Here is a 17,882-nt window from a genome sequence, read left to right on the forward strand (position 1 = left end):
ACTGCTGCTGTGTTTCTGTCTGGCGGGGCCGTACTGTCCATAACATACTCAGTGTTTACTCAAAGAAGCTTTTGGAAAGCAGTCAGATATATGCTGTGCTGCTTCACGTGAGTGGGATGGACTGTACTATATGTCAGGGAGGAACTGAAAGACAAACACGTGTAGGCACATTATGTTCTGAGGGGGATGTTATGAATTTAGAAAAAAAATGTTTGTTCCTTTTTCAGATGCAAAGAATTTGGACTAAGGTTCAGTAGCTTGTGTAAAAAAAGAAAACAGTTTAATACTTTTAACAACTATGTGCAAACAACTTGTCAGTGAATTCCTAGAAAGTGTGTGGTAAAACGAACTTTTGAACTCTCAAAAGGAAATCTAAGCTCCGGCTAGAGGGTGTGTCTTGAAATGTCCAGGGCCGTCCTTATACATTTACACCCAGAACAGTACATTCTGTATGTTCCCACCCTTCATTTGTTTGAAAACATTCATTCACTGAGCAAAACACCAAGACCTGCACGTTTCCTCGCTGTCAACACAGCAGAGAAGTAACATCAATGAGTTTCAGACTTGAGCTCATTCAAGTAACAGAATAATATTTTCAACAACAGCAGTAAATTGAGACAACATAAAATAAACAACAGCACAAAGATTTAGTTGCCTATCTACCCTTCTCCTATTTCAAGTCAGTGAAGTGGATTAGGACAAACTATACAAGGCCAAGCAAACAAACAGCAAATGACCCAAGGAATGTCCAAGTATGACTTTATTTACAAGCTCTCTTTGTTTTGCTCGAACTGTTGTTGGAGCGAGCAGCGATGAGGACACACAGAGAGGACGGAGAGACTGAGCAGGCAGCAGGTTTTCAGATTTATGAGTTACAGTGCAGCCATGTAGAAACACAATGCCTCACTTCAAGGCATTTACTACGTAACCAAAGATATCCTTTCCATTAATAGTGAGGCTAAGAACAGATTGGACTGGAAAAACAACTTTATTAGGTTAAACCAGTTGAAAAATCTATTCATAATGTATTACAAAGTTTTGAGTTGTTTAGTTATTAGTATATAACAAGGAGATTTTTGTTGACAGGGGTTTATTTTAGTATGCTGAGTAAAATATAACAAGTTGTTTTAAAAAAAGCAAACCATGCTCATACAATAGTAAAAGTGACAAAATAATACATCTCACCTTCAGTATCTCCAGATAATATTTCACACTTAAGATACAGAATAAAACCATAAAGAAGGAACATAATTTATGAACAAATAAACCATCTCCTTCTATTTGGCTGATTTATTAAGCATTAAACATTAAGGCATCTTTTTATTTAAGACGGTGTGAATCCCAATAGCTGTTCAATTGGTTTGTACCGCCACTCATCTGCTTCCAGCTCCTCCACCAAGCTGGCTAGCTTCTCCATTCGAGACACTTGTTGATCTGGAAGAAGACACAATTGTTACTTTATTAGGGTACCAGCTTTTCATGGATCCAGCTTTTCACGGATAAACCTAAACAAACAAATTTTACATATACAATTACTGACTTACCATGTTTAACCTGTTTAAGTGTGGAGGCAACTTGGTAGCTGAATACAGACTCGCATAAAAATCTGTCAGAGCCATCTGAAAGAAAAACACACGCACAAAAGTAAAGAAGTTAAATGCCGGTGAAGATTTCTGACATAGACACTAAGACATAATTGAAGCCTTAGTGTACACTAGGCTATAGAAAAGGTCAAAATGGATCAAGCTACTCCAGAAAGAGAACTTCAGGTTACATTTTGCGCAATTTTCAGCATTATGTAATAAGGGCCTTCACAGTTTTGAAATAAACAAGAGTAACAGCTCGAGACCTTCAGCTTCACTGCAGTCCTGTTCCTCACTTTGTTAGCTGTTTTTAACCTCGCAGCACTCTGTGCTTTTTTACACAAGCCACACTAACCACATTAGTGTATTTTGAGCTAGACAGGCAACATAGTAGGAGTAAAGAGCCAGTTGGCCTTTTGTGATGTGACTTTATTATAGTCACACATTTCATCATAGTTTTTACACGAGATTGATGAAAAACCAAGCATCTGTCTCTCTAAAAGATAAATACAAACATTTTTTTTAAAATGTTGGCAAGTAGCTTGCCAACACATACATCTGTTTCCAGCTTCGTCAGAGGTTGGACTGAAAAATATTCTGTCTGCTGCACAATAACAAAGATTTAACTAATTTTCAGTTCTGACTGTTTCTTACAGATGCTTAGCTCTGTGACCTGAATGTAACCTTCAATGCATAAGCCTCAAATCTCAGTAAAAACACTGATTGCATGAGGGACACGAACTGCCTGGGACTAATTTAGAGATGGCTAAAAGGCAGATGCCTTTGTCTGTGTGTGTTTAATCTTACCTTCCATCATTTCACCTGCGCCTTTAGGATATGTGTACAGGACTTTCCTGGGAGGGATGAGCTCTGAAGCACTGAATCCAGAGCCGGTTACCGAGCTGCCGCTCACACCTCCCGCAGAAGAGGACGAAGAAGACGCTGCCATTGCTTTTGGGAACTTTAAAACACACACACACAAAAACCACAAGAACTGTCAGCGTTATAATATGTGAAATATAAGTACCGTTTGGAAAGCTATCATTTCAGTAATCACGAAGGCAGTTAACCATAGCCAAGTTAGCCTACGAAAGCTAACGCTTCCTAGCTTTTTTAATGGTAAACTGTTCTAATGTTCGACTCTAAGCAATGAACTGCTACAACTAACGTTAGGTGGCTAGCAAGAAAGCTAACTGTCCTGATGATACCGATGTAGGCAACGACCATTTATCTTACTAGACACAACGTGGCAGTAACTAGCCTTTACTAACAATATAAGTTACCGTCGATGTCCCAGTAAATCTATACCGACTTTAAATCCGCGCAGTTGGTTCTGTTGTTTGTTTAGTTATATATCTTACCACTAATTTACGAGAAAGACAGCATTTTACGTTTGAAGCGATGGCATTCTTACCACAGATCTTAAAGCAATAGGGATGGCTCGCCTGGATCATCTTTCACGGAGTGGTCGTTCATTTCCATTTGCAGATCTACTAAACATTAAACGAGGCCCCGGTGTGTCGTAAAGCAGGGAGACCGATACGTGAACGTCAGCTAACTAGTACGCTGTTAGCAACTAGCTAGTTAAATACATTTTTAAAAAACTTCTAAAGTTAACTTACAATTTATTTTCGTGTAGCTAAATTGCTAGCGAGCTATCCAGATATTTATTTTAGTTGTTAGGTTAGCTTAGGTTTAGTTAACACTGACGTAGCTAGTTTACATTATGGAGGTTTTACGTCCACCTCTTATCAACATAAATGGAAGAATATACCGAAGAAATATAATTAAGGAGGAACATTATGAGGAAGAAGAAGATTTCTCTCAAATGGGACCACCAGGTAAGTTGAGTCCTGTCAGTGTTAACAGCTAGTGTAAATATTTGTACGAAGTCCCAGACAGTGCTGCAAGGCTGTAGCCACATTTTCGTAAAAAAAAAAAAAAAAAAAGAAACTGATAATATATTTGTGTTTTACCATGTTTAGAGAGTGAAGACCTTGCAGCAGATGAAACCTGTGATACCCACTTCATAGAACAGACTGATAAAGGATACCGCTGTGCCGTCGATGTCCCAAGTGTTCTTTATAAGTGAGCCATCTACAAAATGCACGTTATGATTGTTGTGTTTCTTCCCCATCTTGAAAAGCGTTGTTTCTAAGCAGCATAATGTGTTTTTCTTTGTTTGATTGTTCTACAGATACATCATTGGCAAGAAAGGAGAGACACGCAGACGTCTGGAGTTTGACACAAAGACATCTATCAGCATCCCAAAACAAGGAGTGGAAGGACAGATTGGTGAGGATTAAGAGCATCATAAAACAGGTTAGAGAGCACTCTCTGAAACAAAAGATTTTCTCTCAACTTTCTTCCTTTGCCTGACAGTTATCACAGGATCCCATAAAGCTGCAGTCTCATCTGCAGTCACACGAGTTGAGGTCCTTGTTGAGAGTTTCCGGAAAAAGCAGCCTTTCACGCACTTCCTGTCATTCCCTCTGAATGATCCCAAAATTCAAGAAGGATTCCTGAGATTTAAAGATGAGGTGTTGCAGCAGTGTTCGCAGGTACAGTAGAAGTAAACATAATTATGAATGGTGATGATAAGGGGCAGTGGTGGTCATGTATTGTTTAAGATCAGCACATTATATCCTTCATAAATTATATATTCACAAATTGTTGTTATATGATGGGCAGGATCATGGAGTAGAGGGAAGCATCTTTCAGAACCCTGCGAAGCTTCACCTGACAATCGGCACCCTGACTCTGTTAAATGACATGGAAGTGAGAAAAGCAGGTGCACACCTCCAAGAGTGTCAACACTTCATAAGGTAAGGGCCAAACAATGTTATTATATCACACTAAGATTTTAACTGTGTACCTAAAAGCACTGTTGTTAATTTTTTTTGCCAATCCTGTATACACCGTCCTGCTGCTGTAAATACTCACTAACACACCAAATATACAGCAGAAAATAGTCCCCAACAAATACAATGTTTACTCCTGTTTGAGTAACATTTGCTTCTTTTTAAAAAATGAAAATATATATTCGTGACCTGTTTTTTAAAGATTTACATCTTCAGTAATAATAAATGGAGTCTGGGCTGAGTGCCACAGATCGGCTTGGTAAATTGGACATTTTTGAGAGATGCACTAACACATTGTTTGTTTTGATTTGTTGACAATAAGAAAAATATAGAACACCAGTCTTATTCTTTAATAACTAATGAGTTTATGTCATTGTGCTATTTTTAAAGGTCAGATTAGATTAGATTTGATGTCTGAAAACACTTACAGAAAAACATAAAATTTAAATCTAAAGGTAACCCTAAACTATAAACCTGAAGTCCCACGTGAGCCACTGCAATCTGCTTTTTGCTGTCTACCATCAGGGACATCACAGAAGGAAAACCTCTGCCATTGGAAGTGACAGGTATAGAGTACATGAATGATGACCCAGCCATGGTGGATGTCTTGTATGCCAAAGTCAATGTGAAAGACAGATCTGACAAGTAAGTGCATCAGTAACAAATCTTGTGAAAAATTAAACACATTTACAAAGCTGACACCTCACAATCTCAGTTTTTCACAATATTTCTTTAATATTGCTGCTCTTCAGGTTGCAGGTGATTGCGGACCGGCTGGTAGAGCACTTTGTCTCAGCAGGGCTGATGCTCAGAGATTGGGACAGAGTGAAGCTGCACGGCACTGTGATGAACACTCTGTTCAGAAAGGACTCCACAGGTAAAGACATTGCATAAACATGACAGGTTAACCAGCACTGTGCCTGTAGTTTGTGGAAAAACAAAGTTATTGACCTGCTGTGATCACATCGGTTGCTCCTGCCCTGAACCTATTTATCTTTTGGCTTAAACCTGAGCTGCAGTGACGACAAAGCTGAAGCTTGAACAATTACAACAACAGATTCCTGAAGATAGGAATCAGGCAGCTAGTTCTCTGTTTGGCCACAGCTCTGTTTACGTGCACCAAGCAGCATTTTTTCTAAATACTCTGACAATGGCTTCATTCATTTTGGCCATGGATAAAGTCCAGCCCCAGTTCTCAGATTTGTACTGGGCTGACCAACAACACAGCACAAGCGTTGGCTGTGTCACTGCGGACAGTGTTTGCCAGCATGTAGATGAATCCTATTAAAATTCAGTGTTTTTTCTTCTCCGTAGTCCCTGTTTCACAAACTAAATTCACAAACTAAATGACCTTGAGTGTCACCTTATTGTTGCCCACCGTAGCAGCAAGTAAACATGTTTATTTGATCGGGAGATAACATATCTGTATTTTTTTGTTCTGTGCTATATTGTTCTGCTTGTCTTTTACACTCTGTTGTTTTTCCAGTTGAAGACTCGAGCGGCCCAGGAAGACAAGCCTTGAGTGAAAGAGAGGCTTTTGATGCCAGAAACATATTAAAGGTCAGAGGAAATTTACTCCTGCCTGCCCTTTCAAATACAGCTGAATTACAAACATCCAGACTTGTGCTTACTACTTGACTGCTCTTAATAGCAGATGACAATTACATGAGGATTTAGAAATTTTTTTAGCTGTAAGCCAGATGAAAAACATAAATATAGGCCTGCTTGAAAATTCACTGCCAGTCAAAAGTCCTTAAAACCCCTTTTTTTATTATTCTTGATTAAATAAGAGAAATGAGGAATGTTTAACTAAAATATATGTGGAAATTAAATAGATCTTGATCGCTCTGTTTAGATACCTGCAGCAATATTGCACCATAGAACTGATCCAACACTGTCTGCATATTCAACATACTGTGTATAGGTTTTTCAACTGTGGCTGACATTTCCACTGCATTTGGAGCCCCTTTGGGATATGCAAGCTTTCCAATTAATAGGTCTTAAAATAGAGAGATTTAGGTCTTCGGGGGGCAACAGTCTGATACCACTCTAGCATGCACAGAGGATAATCAGGTTAATTTGGGGGCTGACTCACTCCTACAAGCAATCGCAAAAGGTGTTATGATTTCAGGCTGGTACTAAATGATTATGTTCCCAGACCAGCTTTTTTTAACAGCAGACATTTTGACTTGTCACAGTAGGAAAAGCACAGGTGTTACTAATAACATTAACAATGGCTCTGTTCTATTCAAGTGTCCCAGTAAGCCATGACAATGTGGCAGTGAGCCAGCATGCACAATACCAGGACCCTGAAACTGAAGCAGCTAAATTGAATTAATTAATATCATTCATTTTATTATTTACCTGTGCTTTTCCTACTGTGACATGTCAAAATGTTTTAAGTGAAAAGGGCCTATAGTGGGCTTTTTTTGTAGGACTTATTTCCAATAACATAAAAAGTCAGAATCATGTATATTTTATCAGTGCTGGCTTAAGATTTCAACATTTAACCAAAAATGCTAAAATATTGTGTGCTAAAAGACAATTAGCTTGTAGAAAGATTTAGAGCACACTGCTTAAGAGTTCATTGATTAAACCCATTATTTAGAGGAACAAAAATATGCCTGGATAGCTCAAAGAGGTTTTGATTGATTTTTTTTTAATTTTTAATTTTAATTTTATTTTTTTAAAGAAACACTTGTCAGAAGCAGACTGTAAAATCTTCCAGGTGCAGTTTCTTTGTGAGTGATAACTGAAATGTGACACCAGGTTGAGTCTGCAGATAAAAAAGCTCTGAAATTCACCTTCCTTGCCTCTCTGGTACAGAGAAGGTCTTTGTTTGAATATCAAAATCCTTGATTTTCTTTTCTCTGAAAATTACACAAGGGTGCCTAAAAGTGCTCAGTCGCCTGTAACCATGGTGACACCATGTTTGCGAGTGACAGCTTATCTTGATTTCTCCACAGTAAGGTCGACTTTTTAAACACAGTGCTGAGTTTTCTAAATCATTTAGTGGTTGGACTGCTTTGTTAATTGGCAATGTGAATTGATTGTAATGCAAAATAAGCTATATTAAGTTTTGTATTATTGAAGTTTGGTGTTTTCATTACAGAAATTTGGTGCTCATCGTTTTGGAGAGTTTGAGCTGAATACTGCCCTGTTGTCCCAGAGGTATTCGACAGATTGTACAGGCTACTACACCTCTGCAGGGAGCATCAACTTCTCATGAGCATCAACAGGGCTGAGCATATTCTGAGGTGGGAAATTAATAATGAAGAAGTTTGTAGCTTAGCAGATCATTGAGGCAGTCCTGACGGTGTTGTCCAGTAGGTGGCAGCATAGGTTTTTCTTTTATTTATTGCAAATGACTTTTTATGCCTGTATCTGAAGCAAATTCTTTGTTTTCTAAAAGCCCTTGGGAACAGTTTATGTGGAAAAATAAAATGGTCAGAATGATTGAAATTTCAGACTAAAGCTCATTCTAAAGATGAAACATGCATGCAAAATCACTTGGAAATGCCCTAGGTAGTCAAATTTCTGTTTTTGTACTTAGTCTCCAGACAATTGGTTCTCTTCAGGGAATCTGAGTCAAACATCAAAGTAAATGACACGAAATACATTTTAATAGAACATGCAATCAAACGAAGACATGAAAAAAGCAAGAATTTCCATCAAAAACTTTACTGTTTACCCTCTTGATTTTGAAAATAGAAGGTGTTTACTTTTGCACATTTGGGGATTTGTTGTTCACAATGGATTTTTTTTATTTTGGATGTGAATCACAGTAGAATAATGTTACTTTGTCTTTTCTCTTAGAGGAGTAGATGATTGACTTTGTGTATATAATTGGATGTTGACAATGTAAAGTCAGATAAGAGTTGGGCTCAGGCTTTAGATCAGTCTTGGGACAGGGTTACATTGTCTGTAGAGTAGTGTAGCGTGTCAAATATATAATAAGTAACTTTTTGTTGAACACAGTGGTGTAATGTAACAAATTACATTTACTCAAGTACTGTACTTTATAGGTCCAGTGTGTAACATTTAAGAGGAGCTATTGGCAGAAATGGAATATAATATTTATAAGTATGTTTTCATTGGTGTATAATCACCTGAAAATAAGAATCGCTGTGTTTCCATTACTTCAGAATAAGCTGTTTTTATCTACAGAGGGAGCGGGTCCCCTTCCACGGAGTTTGCCATGTTGCACTGCCATGTTTCTACAGTAGCCCAGAACAGATAAAAACCAAACACTGGCTCTAGATAGGGCCTTTCATGTTTTTCATGAGTTTTGCAGCCACCATAATTTCTCCTACATGAAGGGAGGGAGAGGCGAGCGGTATTCAAATGGCTGCAATCTGCAATTTCACTGCTTGATGCCACTAAATCCTACACACTGGGCCTTTAAGTACAATCTTGAGATACTTGCTTGAAGATTAAGATTTTACATACACTCATATAATATGATGTATTGTTATAGGTTAAACTACCTGACAGTATATAAAGAAGTTAAAATTAGTTCCACCTCGACCAACTACAACAGTAAAATGTTGCTAACACATGAATGCCAACTTAAAGGGGCAGTGCACCCCAAAATCAGAAATATAGATTTTTCCTCTTACCTGTAATGCTATTTATCCATCTAGATTGTAGAAAAGGTTTCAGTCGTAGTCATCTGGACACTGTTTTCAGAATCAAGACGTTTCGGCTCCCATCCGGAAGTCATTCTCAATTGTGAAAGAAATTGGACGGGAACTGGAAATTTAAGCTACTCTGAGTTACATAAGCCCTGCCCTCAGGAAGGAATCTGCCTGATTCTGAAAACAGTGTCCAGATGACTACGACTGAAACCTTTTCTACAATAGAACACTCCTGGACGAATGAGGGACTACACCATCCATCTAGATTGTTTTGATGTGAGCTGCTGAGTTTTGGAGATATTGGCCATAGAGATATCTGCATTTTTTTGAAGTCCCTACATGAAACTGCTCATGAAACTGTGGATTATCTTGAGTAACCGGGTCATGATTTCTGGAAACAGACGTTGCTGTTGAGTTTTTCAAATGTATTTTTTGGTGCTTTGAGCACCACAAGCCGAGTGCCATATAGTCCCATTATATTCAAAAATGGCAGACATCTCTATGGCCGAAATCTCCAAAACTCACAACTCACACCAAAACAATCTAGATGGATAAATTGCACTACAGGTAAGAGGAGAAATATGCATTTTTGATTTTGGGGTGAACTGCACCTTTAAAGAGTCTTCCTGCACCGTCTCACCTGTCAGTCATGATAATAGCTGAAATAGCTGATCAGAGTTTTGTCATTGTTCTTCAGCCAATCCCAGCTGCTCTATTTTGAGAAACTTAGACTTTTACTAGCAGATTGTGCGACTTAAACATGTCATGATTTTGCAATTATTATGTTTGCAATGAAAAGTCCTAATAATAGTTTCAAAATAAATCGTGTGCCAAACTAGAAAAGCTTTCATAGCAGTTGAAACGTTCTGGTTGAGTTTCACCTTGATCTGGTCTCATCCACTCACTACTGGAAGTCAAAAGTAGTGAGTATTACCCATTTCCTTTCATCTCACTGCCTCATGAATGTGTTAATGCGTCACTGACATGATTTATTACAGCAGTCCGGGTTTTTTTCCCATCTTTTTTATCAGTGCCCCTCCTACACGAACCACAACCTCGTTCCCACTCCCGTCTGTCGAGTGTGTCAGTGAATACAGACATCGGACACAGAGCCCGGCCACTTGCTCTTGCCGTTAGAGCTTTTTTTCAGCCTTCCCCTCAGCTGGCAATGCTCTCTGCTTGGCATTCAGGAGGGCGATCACAGAGCAGCCAAAAGTTACACTGATGGAAACTGAGGGCACTTTTTGTTTGTCTGCTCTGCCATCCCATGCTGTCCACCCTCCCATTTCAGCAGTGGCGTGACTTCTATTTTTTTTTTTTTTTCCTGTTCTCCTGGAGCCATGTCAACAGACGCCATTAGATAGGGACATGCAAATTTTGTCATCTGAAAACAGCCAGCCAAGTTGTCCACAGTGACTGTGGCACTGTCTGGGCATAACATGTATCTTTTCAGACCCAGGAAAGGGGCCTAATTAGCCTCACTGTCTCCTGAGAGCATGGATGTTAGTGGGTCAGGAGTACACATCCAGCATAATGCCACTTTCAGGTAACACATACAGTCACGATTCTGGGAATTGTTAATACCATTGCTTATAAGCACACAGAGAGGGAGAGAATGAAGATGATTTGCAAGTTAATGAAATTCATTGAGACTGTGCATCCTTGTTTCTTTTGGCAGGGACATGATTAAGGATGCGCTGGGCAGATGTCCCCAGTTGCGATGGTTCTGAAGGGACATACATCATCCACAGACAGACTGAGACACTGAAGACATATTTCATTTGTCAGTATATTTCAATATTTGATGTTAGGACTACATGTTTATTTAAATGGCCATATGTGTGTTTTGTTGCATAAATCAGGAACATATTGGGCTAGGGCTCCAATGAACGATTTGTTTTCAGTATCAGTCAATCAGTGGATTATTTTCTCAATTAATTGAACAATCTTTCAGTCTATACAATTTCAGAAAATAGTAAAAAAATGGGCAACATTTAAGTCCCCCAATCTTGCAGTTATAAGCACTATACAAACATTTAAGAAATGGTTTTTAACACACTATAATTTAGTTGTAAGGGCATTTTAAAGTGTTGTACAGTATTTGCCGACAATTATAACTTTTATATTATTACAGCTGTGTTTTATGTTGTCATTATCTGTTTATTATAAACACATATCCGCTTACACCTACATTATAGTGTGTTATAGACCATTAATTGTATGTTTATATACTTCTTATCAATGCTAATTAGGGGCAGAGCCCAAGGTGACAAATTTATATCAGTTGTTTTGTCTGATTAACAGACCAAAACCCAACAATATTAAATTTACAAAGATATAAAACAGAGAAAAGTGGAAGATTCTTACATTTGAGAAGCTGGAACCAGCAAATGTTTGGCATTTTTGGTTAATAAATGAATGTGGGTAATGATTTGGATTGACTCAACAAAATCATATTGCTATGCATGTCTATGTGGGTGAGCTTGCTTACGCACTGCCCGACATACATATTTTTTCCGTCCCTGCCACATCTATCACCCTAATTAGTCAACTCTACACTTCCTGCTGCAGGAACTTACAACGTGACCCTTGAGATTTCGAGACTAGTATGTGTCCCTTTCAATAAGCTGGATAAATGGGACCTCAGTGTCTGTTTTTGTACCCGCGGACCTATTTCCTCTGTGGATTTGCATCCTTATTTCTGAAGATCTGAGGAGACACAGGAGCTGGGTTTGAATTAAAATTTTGAACAGTTTAATTGTCTTTGCGGGCATGTGTGCATGTGCTTGTTCACATGCATTGATGAGTCACATAGACTATGTTAAGAAGGTGGGTTCACACTGAAAACTACATTGCCTTTGCAAGTTGATAAAAACTTTATTTTCCAATTAATTTACCTTTTTGCCTGTGTAGAAAGAAAAAGTTGTGTGATTTCAAAAGAAGTGAAAGCAAAGCAATCACTTAGATGACCCATAACACTCTAAAAACTTATATTGAACCTTTCAGTAATGAGAATTCATATCTGTTTGGTAACTGAAGTCTTGTGTTATCTCAACCAAGTATTGTTTAGGCCTCTATCCAATTTGCATATTTAATTTCATGCCAGTTTTCAAAGTAGCCTTTATTATGCAAAGGCTGTTTGAAATAGGTCTTACTTGATCAATGTCAAACTTTTTTAGCACATTTTGGCTTTTGATATTCAGAACCGCACTATGCAATTTTTCATAGTGTAATTAGAAATTAAGCTTTCATTCAGGAGGGCCGGTGTTAACATCTGCTAGGGGGGAAAAAAGATGATGTTTGACAGACGTGACCTTTTTAATACAGTAGATATGTTTGATTTGCATGCTCGGAGTAACTAATAACACACATGAAATCGATTAAGCGCCTAATTACTTTTTAAGGTCACGCTAAGTTTTACCTGTGTGTGCCTTTTAAAGCAGGAATGTTGATCAGGTTCATTTAACAGAGCGATCCTGAGAATATTTTGACCCAAATCCAATTAACTTAAAGGATGAACTTGACGGCAAGGGAGCACAAAGATGACATTTCAGTAGGTAGCCTCATACTCCTGGTGTCATGTTTTCTCCTTAACAAGCATAAATCCTAAGATTGTTTTAAGATGGTCTTTTGACTAATCAAACATGTCTATCCACGAGAAGTTACAAAGGTGCTCTATATATGATCCTGCTAGACAAAGTCGAGGAATCTTTCAAATTGGATATCGTTAGCAGTGAAATATGACAGCGCCTTCCTTCGATTGTTCTCTCATGTTGGATATGACTCTCCAGTTGAGTGTTAGCGCCGTTGGAATTTCTCACTAATCACTCTGTCACTAATGGGCATGAGCGGCCTTGATGGACAGCCAAAGCTAGAGTATCTGAAATGTCTAATCTGTGTCTCCAGCGAGAAGGCAGGTGATCCCTGCAACAGCTCTTTATCATTCAAAGTGCTGAGTCTGGGGGCTGCCTGCAGCTGTCCACGTCTGTTTACTGCTGGAGGCTTACACACAGAGAGGAGAGGCACAAAGCCCAGTGTGTTTGAACAGCAGGTCGTCATTCAGAGTTGCTGTTTACTTTGCACTACACTTTGCACAATAAGACTTTAAAATAGGGCTGCAACACATTTTCATTATCGATTTATCTTTGTTCCTTTTTTTGGATAATTGTTTAATCTACAAAATGTCAGAAAATACTGAAAAATGCAAAAACGATTTAGCAGTACCCAAGGCGATGTCTTGAAATTGCTTGTTTTGTCCAACCAACAGTGCAAAAGATATTCAATCTACAATTATATAAAACAGAAAAGCAAAAAATCGTCACATTTGAGAAGCTGGACCTAAGCGGACTGTGAGGAGATATTGAATTTGACAAAAAGACATGTAATGGGTTAGAATTGCATACCCTACCTTTTAAATGATTAACTGTTAAATATTAAAATCTTTGGTGATCGATTAAATTGACCAATTGTTTCACAGTGACATAAAAGCAGTTTATATAGCAATACCAACTTTTTTTTTTAGGACTGTAGAGGATGACAGTCTTTAGTTAAATTTCAAATTAATTTTGTAAGTCGGGACATTAAAGCAGCATTAATTGTTTTGTTATTTTTGTCTGCTTGGGGGCAGCAGGTCAAGCTGTAAACACAACATTGACACATCATCACCTTACAACGTTGTTATGGCGAATGTGTTCGCAAACAGTTGCCTATTTCCACATGCAGCAGACAAGGAGCAACATTAGCATTCATTTGGGGTCCTGTTTCTGGCTACCTGACAAATACACCTCCAGTATTCACTCTCCTTTTAGCTTTTTTTTTTTTTTTTTGGTCTCCACTAACTCCTGAGGGAAATATCTGGCTCTTTAGTTGCTAAATACTCCACTATGTTCACCTGCTAGTTGCTAACTGTGTCCGTCTGCTGTTTGGTGCTGAGCAGGCAGTGTACAGTGGGTTTATTAGAGCTTTTTTGGTGAAAACATTTACCTGCTGCAGCTTGAAATGATGATGTGAGATGATAACAGAACAGTGAAGTTGTAGGCCATAAAACTAAAATAATGGGCTGAAAGATGCTAAAACGTCCTGTAGAGAAGGGGAGTTGCAGAGACGGGTGATAAATTGTGGATTTGTCACCACGAACGACACCTTTTGCGTTACAATAGTTATTCAATCCATTGTTAATGTAAAAATATTGATTAGTACAGCTTTAAAGCATAAACTATGGCACAGGGTGATGATGTATCAGGTTTTTTGTTGATTAATTGTGTGTTCATCGACTAATTGTTTCAGCACTGGAGGCGAAGGACGCTCACACTGGGATCGATTCAGGTTTAATATGCAGAAGTTGAGATTCACTGCTGTAAACTTTCTCTGTATTGGAAGCTATAAATTGTTAAACAAATCCTCCTCCTGACTTCTATTCACATGTTTTATCCATCCACTCCAAAGCATTGCAGTGTGAAATCCCTTCATGCAGCACTTAATGCTGTTTCTTATTGGTGAGGTGTAGAGTGAAACTGATAGGGATTTGTCATTTATAGTAGGTATAAGCTTGATAACACTGACTGAAAATAAATCATCTACTGAGACTGAAGATGTCAAGAGTTCAGAACATTAGTCAGTTTCTGTCTATTATGTACATTTAATTGGAAAAGGTGCTGCACTGTCTTCCACCCCTGCTGCAGCTGCCCGCAGTGCAAAACAGCAGCTACAGTACTTTCCTGGCAAAGGCAAACTGCTGTCAGACTGCTCTCAACTAACTTTGCACTTTTAATAGCTGTGTGACCCAGTTTGAATCCAATTGAATTAGATCTATACGCATTTATAGCAGCTCCACTTACAGCTGTAAGTCACTTGAGATTACTTATTAAATGCTTCCCGATGTGGTTTATTCTCTCCCTAACTTTCAAAATAACTTATTTTTCGATGGCCCTCCTATCCAGGAACTTGTTTTCAGGCTACATTTTTTTTTTCATGTGCACTTTACTATGGCAGCACCAATCACATGCAGTAATTGCCTCACAAACAAGCATCAGTCGTGGCTGTTGTAGAAGAAATGAAGTAGCAGAATTTGTTTGTTTTATGCTTTAAAATCCTTTTTGCCCATTTTGTAACATTTTATATTTATTTAAATACATAACACAATTGCATATGCACATGTACAAGTGAGAGGGGGAGTAGAAAATAAAACCACAATAGAGAAAGTAAGCTCCCTATCCTCATGGGTCCATGTCTCGTATTAGTCCCCCTCCCCATTTCACGTGTCACTTTTCTCAAGAGTTCATACACAAGTACACAAGTTAATTACAAAAAGAATATAAAGGCAGTGATAATAATTATTATAAATGTGTGTGCCTGCCTCTATACAGAATGTATATGCTTACACATATACACACATAGTGAAGGGGTAGATGTGTATTGATTGAAATGTTATAATAAATAAAGTAAATATTATTACATATGTAATGTGATGCAGCACACTATGCTTAACCTGCTAACATTATAAATAAAGTTTTACTAAGTCTGTTGCTTGTATTATTGTTTCTCTAGTTTGCCTTTTTGTTAATATCCTGATTAAATAAATAAAAATTTAAAATATATAGGCTGTCATCTAACCTTTTCTGTCACTATGTGGCCGTTGCTGCTAGTACTGTATGTCAGTGTGGCTGAAGAGTGCTTTAGTATCAGATTATTCAATTAGTTCATCAACAGAAATCAATTAATCCTTTTAGCCATTTATCAAGCAAAAATGCTTGAAAAAGCAAAAAAGATTTGTTGCTTTATTTTGTTTTATATCATTGTAAATTGAACATCTTTGGGTTTTGGACTGTTGGTCAGGCAAAACAAGCAATTATGAAGACGTTACCTTGGATTTTGGAGAAGTTGTGAAAGGCATTTTTCACTATTTTCTAACATTTTATCTTACTAAATAATATATGAATTAATCAAAAACATTGTAGACAAGACATTGTAGATGAAAATAATCATTAGTTGCAGCCCTAGGGTGCTTTAAAGTACAAATATTGATCACTGATTATGTGTTGCAGGTCATCGATGAACATGGCAGCGGGATGGAAAGTGTTCAGTGTGGCTGACTGATGAAGAAACTCTCAGTTGACAGTAAAACACTGCAGGGAAACCATCAGATGATGAACATGAATGGACTCGTGAAAGTGTTTGTTGCATCTTTGCTGAATCTTTTGTTGAAATCTGTTGGAAAATTAACATTTGTTTGGGTAGTGTTTTCCTTCACGGTGGCAGGAGGTGCTACATTTTCAGGTTCTGTTTAAATCTGGCAGGAATAAATAAATGTGTAAAGCATCCACCCTTGGCCTGTTGCAATTAATTGTTGTGTACCAGGAATTCCTGAAGCGATCCTTATGGAGTTGTTACATCGTGTGAGAATATGTGCAGCCACGATAGGCAGCGAAGCTTGTGTTGGGCCTTATGAGCTGTTTGTAAGACAGAGAAGTGCATTTGTAGGCAGCAAATATTTACAGATAAGCAACCCTTCAAATTTAGCTGCCTGCAGTCTTGTCTGATGTTATTCAAATGAAGCTTTCCTCCCCTCAACTCTTTTTGTGTAAGCTGAGTATGCTTGGTGAACAGGATAGATATGTTTTATCAACATCTGCCTAGAGAGGAACAGGGGGAACTGATGACATCAGTTAATCTCTTTACAATTAAAGGCACTCTTCCACAGCGTGACTCTGATATGTAGAAGATGTTAAACAAGTTGTGTGGAGCTGCTTCCATGTTTAAAATATAAGAGGCTGCATGTCACGTTTTTGTCTTGGTTGTGTGTAAGTGTACAAGTTTTGGTCAAATCAACTCGAACACTATTCCTCAAGCAAACATTAGGGGACTGTTATCATGAGACAGTATGTACACACTCAACAAGGAAATAAAAAATAAAGTCAACTCAAGCATTAAAGCCAACTTTGTGGGAAATTCTGTTCTGTTACAGGCTGTAAAAACAGGAATTTGTCTCATGAATCAGGATTAGTGATTAAGTTAGGCTTTTTGATCTAGCCTGGTTCCATACCTGATTTGTTAAGTGATTCAAGGTGTAGTGCCCATTGATGGCTGTTTCTGCCGGTTGGAGAAACAATCGATCAATCAGTGCATCGTAGTCGGGATTAAGAATGGGGAAGTCATCTTCTTACATAGCTAGCGAGCTACCTAGCTACAGTTATGAACAGTAGTGATAGAAAAATGGCGAGAAGTGTGGATGAGATAAACTCAGCTGTACAAGTTGTTGTAAGTTCACTTACAGAAATAACAACTCTTAAATTATGTGTGAAAAACATTAACTACCCCTAGCAACCGCTACCATAGCTTCCGTTTCAACTGAAAATGACGTTGCTGGGATGGGTACGTCACTTGATACTGACTGGTTGCGGTAAAATAAATCAAAATATTCAAAAAGTATTAGAAAATGACAAAAGTAGATTAGGGCAAAAGTGCCACCATTGGTTTTTCATTGACCTAATTTTGTGGTCCTCCTCTTTGTGATTGTATATGTATATATTTTTTGTTAACAAAAATAACATTACAAGAAGGGAAGTTCAATGATTGGTGATTTTATCTACTATCTATGTACTGTATATATATGGAACTGTTGTGATGCTTGTGCATGATGAAGGTTGCATAGACGAAACATAGTAAATAAATAAACCATAGTAAGCCAGTGAGATTTTTCATTTTTATTCAAGTTGGACTTTCCTCTGACACACTTGTCACCGTCCACACAGACTAATTTATTTTTTGAGAGTCCTAGTCGTGAAAAAAAGCAGCACTCACAG

General features: G+C 38.0%; 2 protein-coding genes across 4 annotated transcripts; one reads left to right on the forward strand and one right to left on the reverse strand.

Moving 5' to 3' along the window:
* Positions 1 to 742: 742 nt before the first annotated feature.
* anapc16 (anaphase promoting complex subunit 16) lies at positions 743 to 3,694 on the reverse strand. The gene is made up of 4 exons (XM_044178063.1): positions 3,560 to 3,694; positions 2,391 to 2,544; positions 1,545 to 1,619; positions 743 to 1,434 (listed from the first exon to the last, which is right to left on the reverse strand). The coding sequence occupies exons 1-4, from the start codon at positions 3,560 to 3,562 to the stop codon at positions 1,325 to 1,327; spliced, it is 342 nt and encodes a 113-aa protein (XP_044033998.1). The 5' UTR covers positions 3,563 to 3,694; the 3' UTR covers positions 743 to 1,324.
* Positions 3,283 to 17,011, forward strand: ascc1 (activating signal cointegrator 1 complex subunit 1). 3 transcript variants are annotated; one of them, XR_006375904.1, is made up of 11 exons: positions 3,283 to 3,424; positions 3,569 to 3,671; positions 3,781 to 3,878; positions 3,966 to 4,144; positions 4,275 to 4,408; positions 4,970 to 5,089; positions 5,197 to 5,321; positions 5,931 to 6,004; positions 7,557 to 7,701; positions 10,760 to 10,864; positions 16,125 to 17,011. XR_006375904.1 is itself a non-coding variant. In XM_044178058.1 (10 exons), exons 1-9 carry the CDS (start codon positions 3,310 to 3,312, stop codon positions 7,671 to 7,673), a joined length of 1,065 nt encoding a protein of 354 aa, XP_044033993.1. In that variant the 5' UTR covers positions 3,283 to 3,309; the 3' UTR covers positions 7,674 to 7,701; positions 16,125 to 17,011. The 3 variants fall into 3 exon arrangements, 2 of the variants coding, with proteins under 2 accessions (XP_044033993.1, XP_044033994.1); XM_044178058.1 differs by lacking the exon at positions 10,760 to 10,864; XM_044178059.1 differs by lacking the exon at positions 16,125 to 17,011 and having other exon boundaries at positions 10,760 to 11,516.
* Positions 17,012 to 17,882: the final 871 nt, after the last annotated feature.

The sequence above is a fragment of the Siniperca chuatsi genome, linkage group LG20 (genome assembly GCF_020085105.1).
Source record: "Siniperca chuatsi isolate FFG_IHB_CAS linkage group LG20, ASM2008510v1, whole genome shotgun sequence".
Lineage (NCBI taxonomy): Eukaryota > Metazoa > Chordata > Actinopteri > Centrarchiformes > Sinipercidae > Siniperca > Siniperca chuatsi.

Coding starts and splice junctions, on each gene's coding strand:
- ascc1 (XM_044178058.1), top strand. CDS start 3,310: ATGGAGGTTTTACGTCCACCTCTTATCAACATAAATGGAAGAATATAC. Junction 3,672..3,780: donor GTCCCAAGTGTTCTTTATAA/GTGAGCCATCTA, acceptor ATTGTTCTACAG/ATACATCATTGGCAAGAAAG. Junction 4,409..4,969: donor GAGTGTCAACACTTCATAAG/GTAAGGGCCAAA, acceptor GTCTACCATCAG/GGACATCACAGAAGGAAAAC.
- anapc16 (XM_044178063.1), bottom strand. Junction 1,620..2,390: donor CGCAGGTGAAATGATGGAAG/GTAAGATTAAAC, acceptor TTTTTCTTTCAG/ATGGCTCTGACAGATTTTTA. Junction 1,435..1,544: donor ACTTAAACAGGTTAAACATG/GTAAGTCAGTAA, acceptor GTCTTCTTCCAG/ATCAACAAGTGTCTCGAATG.